We start from the raw sequence: 8,580 nt of genomic DNA on the forward strand, positions 1-8,580 counted from the left end.
GATAAACTTATTAAAACTTAAATTCTAATTTGGTTAACATCTACGGATACACGCTGCGCCCTTGCTAGCATGCAAACGTGATATGCACATGCAAATAGAGACAGAAAAGAGCAGAAGAAAAATATGGAGAGGTTTGAGGCAATCTCTGAAGAGGGATTTTTGTTACAGTGCTTCGAGCTCGCTGTAGGCCTTGCTTGTAGGTAGATCTTGCTTTTTGTTGGGGCCCAGTATTCTTTTTAAACCTTGTTCACTGTAGGAGACTTTTCTCTCTTGGGATTCATATGTCTTCAGTGGTTTTCAGTTCTGTGAGAAAGAGATGGGAACAGACAGGAGAGGCTGTGGCGAGCCAGCCAGGAGAGGTCTTTACAGTCCAGGAGCAAAGAGCTTTCTGGCAGTTTAAAACTCTGTGGCAAGTTCAAATTCAAAAAACTCCAATAGCCAGTTAGTCATGTGACTAAACTGTTCTGACCCACTTCTGTTTGTGTATTCGGCCAATTTAGCAGTTAACCTGGACTGCGAGCTCCTCCAACCTCACTGTCTGGTAATCAAAAGTCCATTGTGGATTAAATTGGAGCAGGGAATGGTCCTTTGTCCCCTTTAAGCACCGTCTGTAAATATGCAAATGTCCTTCCAGTCAAGAGTCTGGTGTTGCTTTCTTTGAAAAACCAAGTTCTTTCTTTACTCCAGTAACAGTTTAAAAATCAATGTTCATGTGGCAAAATTAGTGTGCCTCATTCTTGGTGGGTGGGGCCCTGCATGACACTTGGGGAGGATTTAAACTAACTTGACAAGTGTGTGGGAACCAGGAGGTAATATCAGAGAGGAATACCAAGGTGCACAGAATACTGGGAGAGATAGATAGCACTAGAGTAGGGAATAGTAGATTATTAGGTGGGGTCAGAGTAAGGGAGAAAGTAATAAAGTCCGAATCAGAGTTAATGTGCATGCATGTGAAGACAAAGAGTGTTGTTAATAAGATTGGTGGATTACAGGTGCAGATTGACATGTAAAAATATGATGTTGTGGCTATTACAGAGAAGTGGCTCAAAGAAGGGCAGGACTGGGTGTTAAATATTCCTGGATATAAGATATTCAGGAAAGATAGGAAAGAGAAAAAAGGGCATTGCGGTGCTGGACAATATGGATGTCCCAGAGAGGTCAAGGACAGAATCTATTTGGCTAGAGCTAAAGAACAAAAAAGGTGCAATTACATTGTTTGGTGTTGTCTATAGGCCACCAGCTAGTGGAAAGGATGTAGAGGAACAAATTTGCAAGGAAATTACAGAGAGGTGCAAAGATTATAGGGTAATTATAATGGGGGACTTTATCCAAACATAGAATGATAGCAGTAGTGTAAAGGGCAGTGAGAAAATTTTCTACAGCAGTATGTTTCTAGTCCAATGCGAAAGTAGGCACTGCTGGATCTGGTTCTTGAGAATGAGGTGGGCCAAGCGGATCCCCTCTCAGCCTTCACTTCTCCAAGGAAAACAGCCCCAACTTCTCCAATCTATCTTCATAGCTGAAGTTCCTCATCCCTGGAATCATTCTCTTGAATCTTTTCTCTCTAACGCCTTCACAGCCTTCCTAAAGTGCGGTGCCCAGAACTGGATGCAATACTCCAGCTGAGGCTGAACTAGTGTTTTATACAAGTTCAACATAACCTCCTTGCTCTTGTACTCTATGCCCCTATTAATAAAGCCCAGAATACTGTATGCTTTATTAACCACTCTCTCAACATGTCTTGCCACCTTCAATGACTTACGCACATATACACCCAGGTCCCTCTGCTCCAGCCTGAAAAACATCCTTTAACCACTACTCTGTTTACTGTCACTCAGCCAATTCCATATCCGTGTTGCTACTGTCCGTTTATTCCATGAGCTATAACTTTGCTCACAAGTCTGTTGTGTGACACTGTATTAAATGCCTTTTGGAAGACCATGTACAACACATCAACTGCATTGCTCGCATCAACCCTTTCTGTCATCTCTTCAAAAAACTCCAGCAAGTTAGTTAAACATGATTTTCCCTTAAGAAATCCATGCTGACTTTCTTTAATTAACCCGTATTTGTCCATGTAACTATTAATTTCGTCCCGAATTATTCTTTCTAGAATTTTCGCCACCACCAAAGTTAAACTGACTGGCCTGTAGTTGCTGGGCTTATCCTTACACCCTTTTTGCACAAGGGTATAACATTTGTAATTTTCCAGTCCTCTGGCACCATCTGTGAGTATAAGGAAGACTGAAAAATTATGGCCAGTGCCTCTGCAATTTCCACTCTTACCTCCCTCAGTATTTTTGGATGCATCTCATTCTGAATGTTGTTCAGGTCTTACTGCATATGGACACAGACTGCTTCAGTATTTGAGGAGTTGCAAATGATACTGAACATTCCGGGTACTGCCTGTGTGGAGTTTGCAAGTTCTCCCTGTGTCTGCGTGGGTTTTCTCCGGGTGCTCCGGTTTCCTCCCACAAGCCAAAAGACTTGCAGGTTGATAGGTAAATTGGCCATTATAAATTGTCACTAGTATAGTGGTAGGGAAATATAGGGACAGGTGGGGATGTTTGGTAGGAATATGGGATTAGTGTAGGATTAGTATAAATGGGTGGTTGATGTTCGGCACAGACTCGGTGGGCCGAAGGGCCTGTTTCAGTGCTGTATCTCTAATCTAATCTAAATTGTACAATCATCAGCGAACATCTCCAGTTCTGCCCTTATTATGAAGGGGAGGTCATTGACGAAGCAACCGAAGATGGTTGTGCCCAGGACACTACCCTGATGAACTCCTGCATTGAGGTCCTGAGACTGAGATAATTGACCTCCAACAACCACAACCATCTTCCTTTGTGCTAGGTACGACTCCAACCAGCGGAGAGTTTCCCCCCGATTCCCATTGACTTCAAATTGGTGGCATTAATGCAGCAATGTCATCTGCGTTCCAGGTGTTCCCTGTGTTCCCGGAGCAGTGCTCCCTGTGTTCCCTGAGTTCCTGAATTGTTCCCTTGTTCCCGGAGCAGTGCTCCCTGTGTTCCTGGAGTGTTTCCTGTGTTCCCTGAGCAGTGTTCCCTGTGTTCCTGGAGTGTTCCCTGGGCTCCTGGTGCAGTGCTATCTGTGTTCCTGGATTGTTCCCTTGTTCCTTGAGCAGTGTTCCCTGTGTTCCTGGAGTGCTCCCTGTGTTCCCGGAGCAGTGCTCCCTGTGGTCTAGATGTGTTCCCGGAGTGTTCCCTTTGTTCCTGGAGCAGTGCACCCTGTGTTCCAGGGGCAGTGCTCCCTGTGGTCCTGGAGTGTTCCCTGTGTTCCCGGAGTGTTCCTGATATGTTCCCTGTGTTCCTGGACCTGTGTTCCCGGAGCAGTGTGCCCTGTGTTCCCGGAGCAGTGCTCCCTGTATTCCTGGAGCAGTGCTCCCTTTGTTCCTGATATGTTCCCTGTGTTCCTGGAGCAGTGTTCCCTGTGTTCCCAGAGTAGTGTTCCCTGTGTTCCCGGAGCAGTGCTCCCTGTATTCCTGGAGCAGTGCTCCCTGTGGTCTTTGTGTGTTCCCTGTGTTCCCGGAGTGTTCCCTTTGTTCCCGGAGCAGTGCACCCTGTGTTCCTGGAGCAGTGCTCCCTGTGGTCCTGGAGTGTTCCCTGCGTTCCCGGAGTGTTCCCTGTGTTCCTGGTATGTTCCCTGTGTTCCCGGAGCAGTGTTCCCTGTGTTCCTGGAGCAGTGCTCCCTGTGTTCCCGGAGCAGTGCTCACTGTGTTCCTGGAGCGTTCCCTTTGTTCTTGGAGCAGTACCTGCTGTGTTCCCGGAGCAGTGCTCCCTTTGTTCCTGGAGCGTTCCCTTTGTTCCTGGAGCAGTGTTCCCTTTGTTCCTTGAGTGCTCCTTGTGTTCCCGGAGCAGTGCTCCCTTTGTTCCTGGAGCGTTCCCTTTGTTCCTGGAGCAGTGTTCCCTTTGTTCCTTGAGTGTTCCCTGTGTTCCCGGAGCAGTACTCCCTGTGGTCTTTGTGTTCCCTGTGTTCCCGGAGTGTTCCCTGTGTTCCCTGTGTTCCCGGAGCAGTGCTCCCTGTGGTCTTTGTGTGTTCCCTGTGTTCCCGGAGCAGTGTTCCCTGTGTTCCCGGAGTGTTACCTGTGTTCCCGGAGTGTTCCCTGTGTTCCCGGAGCAGTGTTCCCTTTGTTCCTGGAGCATTCCCTGTGTTCCCGGAGCGTTCCCTGTGTTCCCGGAGCAGTGTTCCGTGTGTTCCCGGAGTGTTCCCTATGTTCCCGGAGTGTTCCCTGTGTTCCCGGAGCAGTGTTCCCTGTGTTCCCGGAGTGTTCCCTGTGTTCCCGGAGTGTTCCCTTTGTTCCTGGAGCGTTCCCTGTGTTCCCGGCGTGTTCCCTGTGTTCCCGGAGTGTTCCCTTTGTTCCTGGAGCGTTCCCTGTGTTCCTGGAGTGTTCCCTGCGTTCCCGGAGCAGTGCTCCCTGTGGTCTTTGTGTGCTCTCTGTGTTCCCGGAGTGTTCCCTGTGTTCCCGGAGCAGTGTTCCCTGTGTTCCCGGAGTGTTCCCTGTGTTCCCGGAGTGTTCCCTGTGTTCCCGGAGCAGTGTTCCCTGTGTTCCCGGAGTGTTCCCTGTGTTCCCGGAGTGTTCCCTGTGTTCCCGGAGCAGTGTTCCCTGTGTTCCCGGAGTGTTCCCTTTGTTCCTGGAGCGTTCCCTGTGTTCCCGGAGTGTTCCCTGTGTTCCCGGAGTGTTCCCTTTGTTCCTGGAGCGTTCCCTGTGTTCCTGGAGTGTTCCCTGCGTTCCCGGAGCAGTGCTCCCTGTGGTCTTTGTGTGCTCTCTGTGTTCCCGGAGTGTTCCCTGTGTTCCCGGAGCAGTGTACCCTGTGTTCCCGGAGTGTTCCCTGTGTTCCCGGAGTGTTCCCTGTGTTCCCGGAGTGTTCCCTTTGTTCCTGGAGCGTTCCCTGTGTTCCTGGAGTGTTCCCTGCGTTCCCGGAGCAGTGTTCTCTGTGTTCCCGGAGTGTTCCTTGTGTTCCCGGAGTGTTCCCTTTGTTCCTGGAGCGTTCCCTGTGTTCCTGGAGTGTTCCCTGTGTTCCCGGAGCAGTGTTCTCTGTGTTCCCGGAGTGTTCCTTGTGTTCCCGGAGTGTTCCCTTTGTTCCTGGAGCGTTCCCTGTGTTCCTGGAGTGTTCCCTTTGTTCCTGGAGCGTTCCCTGTGTTCCTGGAGTGTTCCCTGCGTTCCCGGAGCAGTGCTCCCTGTGGTCTTTGTGTGCTCCCTGTGTTCCCGGAGTGTTCCCTGTGTTCCCGGAGCAGTGTTCCCTGTGTTCCCGGAGTGTTCCCTGTGTTCCCGGAGTGTTCCCTTTGTTCCTGGAGCGTTCCCTGTGTTCCTGGAGTGTTCCCTGCGTTCCCGGAGCAGTGCTCCCTGTGGTCTTTGTGTGCTCCCTGTGTTCCCGGAGTGTTCCCTGTGTTCCCGGAGCAGTGTTCCCTGTGTTCCCGGAGTGTTCCCTGTGTTCCCGGAGCAGTGTTCCCTGCGTTCCCGGAGTGTTCCCTTTGTTCCTGGAGTGCTCCCTGCGTTCCCGGAGTGTTCCCTTTGTTCCTGGAGTGCTCCCTGCGTTCCCGGAGTGTTCCCTGTGTTCCTGGAGCGTTCCCTGTGTTCCTGGAGCGTTCCCTGTGTTCCCGGAGTGTTCCCTGCGTTCCCGGAGTGTTCCCTGTGTTCCCGGAGTGTTCCCTGTGTTCCTGGAGCGTTCCCTGTGTTCCCGGAGTGTTCCCTTTGTTCCTGGAGTGTTCCCTGTGTTCCCGGAGTGTTCCCTGTGTTCCCGGAGTGTTCCCTTTGTTCCTGGAGTGTTCCCTGTGTTCCCGGAGTGTTCCCTGCGTTCCCGGAGTGTTCCCTGTGTTCCCGGAGTGTTCCCTGTGTTCCTGGAGCGTTCCCTGTGTTCCCGGAGTGTTCCCTGCGTTCCCGGAGTGTTCCCTGTGTTCCCGGAGTGTTCCCTGTGTTCCCGGAGTGTTCCCTGCGTTCCCGGAGTGTTCCCTGCGTTCCCGGAGTGTTCCCTGTGTTCCCGGAGCGTTCCCTGCGTTCCCGGAGTGTTCCCTGCGTTCCCGGAGTGTTCCCTGTGTTCCCGGAGCGTTCCCTGTGTTCCCGGAGTGTTCCCTGTGTTCCCGGAGCGTTCCCTGTGTTCCCGGAGTGTTCCCTGTGTTCCCGGAGTGTTCCCTGTGTTCCTGGAGCGTTCCCTGTGTTCCCTGTGTTCCCGGAGTGTTCCCTGTGTTCCCGGAGTGTTCCCTGTGTTCCTGGAGCGTTCCCTGTGTTCCCGGAGTGTTCCCTGTGTTCCTGGAGCGTTCCCTGTGTTCCTGGAGCGTTCCCTGTGTTCCCGGAGTGTTCCCTGTGTTCCTGGAGCGTTCCCTGTGTTCCCGGAGCGTTCCCTGTGTTCCTGGAGCGTTCCCTGTGTTCCTGGAGCGTTCCCTGTGTTCCCGGAGTGTTCCCTGTGTTCCCGGAGCGTTCCCTGTGTTCCTGGAGCGTTCCCTGTGTTCCCGGAGTGTTCCCTGTGTTCCTGGAGCGTTCCCTGTGTTCCTGGAGCGTTCCCTGTGTTCCCGGAGTGTTCCCTGTGTTCCTGGAGCGTTCCCTGTGTTCCCGGAGTGTTCCCTGTGTTCCTGGAGCGTTCCCTGTGTTCCCGGAGTGTTCCCTGTGTTCCTGGAGCGTTCCCTGTGTTCCTGGAGCGTTCCCTGTGTTCCCGGAGTGTTCCCTGTGTTCCTGGAGCGTTCCCTGTGTTCCCGGAGTGTTCCCTGTGTTCCTGGAGCGTTCCCTGTGTTCCTGGAGCGTTCCCTGTGTTCCTGGAGCGTTCCCTGTGTTCCCGGAGTGTTCCCTGTGTTCCTGGAGCGTTCCCTGTGTTCCCGGAGTGTTCCCTGTGTTCCCGGAGTGTTCCCTGTGTTCCTGGAGCGTTCCCTGTGTTCCTGGAGCGTTCCCTGTGTTCCCGGAGTGTTCCCTGTGTTCCTGGAGCGTTCCCTGTGTTCCTGGAGCGTTCCCTGTGTTCCCGGAGTGTTCCCTGTGTTCCTGGAGCGTTCCCTGTGTTCCCGGAGTGTTCCCTGTGTTCCTGGAGCGTTCCCTGTGTTCCTGGAGCGTTCCCTGTGTTCCCGGAGTGTTCCCTGTGTTCCCGGAGTGTTCCCTGTGTTCCTGGAGCGTTCCCTGTGTTCCCGGAGTGTTCCCTGTGTTCCTGGAGCGTTCCCTGTGTTCCTGGAGCGTTCCCTGTGTTCCTGGAGCGTTCCCTGTGTTCCTGGAGCGTTCCCTGTGTTCCCGGAGCGTTCCCTGTGTTCCTGGAGCGTTCCCTGTGTTCCCGGAGTGTTCCCTGTGTTCCTGGAGCGTTCCCTGTGTTCCCGGAGTGTTCCCTGTGTTCCCGGAGTGTTCCCTGTGTTCCTGGAGCGTTCCCTGTGTTCCCGGAGTGTTCCCTATTCCTGGTCTTCCGGTGCTCAGTGAAGTGCCGGGGCCTCGGGGGCTCCGGGCTCGGCTCCCCGGGCTGGATGCGGGGGTACCGGGCGGTGGGTGCGGCGTTTCTCCCGGGGAATTCTGTCCAGTCACTTTACTGTGACCAAGATGGGGAATTTGAGCGGAGTTTGTCTCCTCTAAATGCCGCAGTCGGCAGAGTGTCTGCACGGTTCCATGGTGTAATGGTTAGCACTCTGGACTCTGAATCCAGCGATCCGAGTTCAAATCTCGGTGGAACCTTCACTTTTAAAAAAATCTCTGTCATTGCGATCAAACTTTTCAAAAAGCCTAATTACACACTGCAGCCTGGTTTAATATAATTCAACACACAATTAAACAGCAGATGTACTGGAACGGAGAGATTATCAGGAAAGGAGTGTTCGCTGTGTTCCCAGAGCAGTGTTCAAACAGTGTTCAAATCACACGCAGCTTCCACAGTGCGGACTGTGACACCGAACACTCCCTGGTGTGCAGCAAGGTTAGACTCAAACCAAAGAAGCTGCATCACTCCAAGCAGAAGGGCCACCCGCGCATCAACACGAGCAGAATTTCTCATCCACAGCTGTTACGCAAGTTTCTAAATTCACTTGAGAAAGCCCTCCAAAACACTCCTAGAGGGGATGCAGGGACCAAGTGGACCCATATCAGAGACGCCATCTATGCAATGACCACCTTTGGCAATTGTGTGAAGCTGAATGCAGACTGGTTTCAATCTCACATTGAAGAGCTGGAACCTGTCATAGCCGCTAAGCGCATTGCACTGCTGAACTACAAGAAAGCCCCCAGCGAGTAAACATCCGTAGCACTTAAAGCTGCCAGAAGCGCTGCACAAAGAACAGCCAGGCACTGCACAAACGACTACTGGCAACACCTATGCAGTCATATTCAGCTGGCCTCAGACACTGGAAATATCAGAGGGATGTATGATGGCATTAAGAGAGCTTTTGGGCCAACCAGCAAGAAGATCGCCCCCCTCAAATCTAAATCAGGGGACAGGATCACTGACCAACACATACAAATGGACCGCTGGGTGGAGCACTACATAGAACTGTACTCCAGGGAGAATGTTGTCACTGAGACCGCCCTCAATGCAGCCCAGCCTCTGCCAGTCATGGATGAGCTGGACGTATAGCCAACAAAATCGGAACTCAGTGATGCCA

The 8,580-nt window shown here is 52.4% G+C and overlaps 1 protein-coding gene and 1 non-coding gene across 2 annotated transcripts; one reads left to right on the forward strand and one right to left on the reverse strand.

Annotated features, from left to right (window-relative positions):
- Positions 1-2,930: 2,930 nt before the first annotated feature.
- LOC137347056 (autotransporter adhesin BpaC-like) lies at positions 2,931-4,166 on the reverse strand. The gene has a single exon (XM_068011062.1). It carries the CDS (start codon positions 4,164-4,166, stop codon positions 2,931-2,933), a length of 1,236 nt encoding a protein of 411 aa, XP_067867163.1.
- A 3,422-nt stretch (positions 4,167-7,588) lies between these two features.
- trnaq-cug (transfer RNA glutamine (anticodon CUG)) lies at positions 7,589-7,660 on the forward strand. Its single transcript has one exon. It is a non-coding gene; the product is annotated as a tRNA-Gln (tRNA).
- The last annotated feature ends 920 nt before the right edge of the window (positions 7,661-8,580 follow it).

Source organism: Heterodontus francisci, chromosome 31 (genome assembly GCF_036365525.1).
Source record: "Heterodontus francisci isolate sHetFra1 chromosome 31, sHetFra1.hap1, whole genome shotgun sequence".
Taxonomy (NCBI): Eukaryota; Metazoa; Chordata; class Chondrichthyes; order Heterodontiformes; family Heterodontidae; genus Heterodontus; species Heterodontus francisci.

Excerpts from the sequence above, each read along its gene's own strand:
- LOC137347056 (XM_068011062.1), bottom strand. The coding sequence starts at position 4,166 with ATGCTCCAGGAACAAAGGGAACACTGCTCCGGGAACACAGGGAACACT.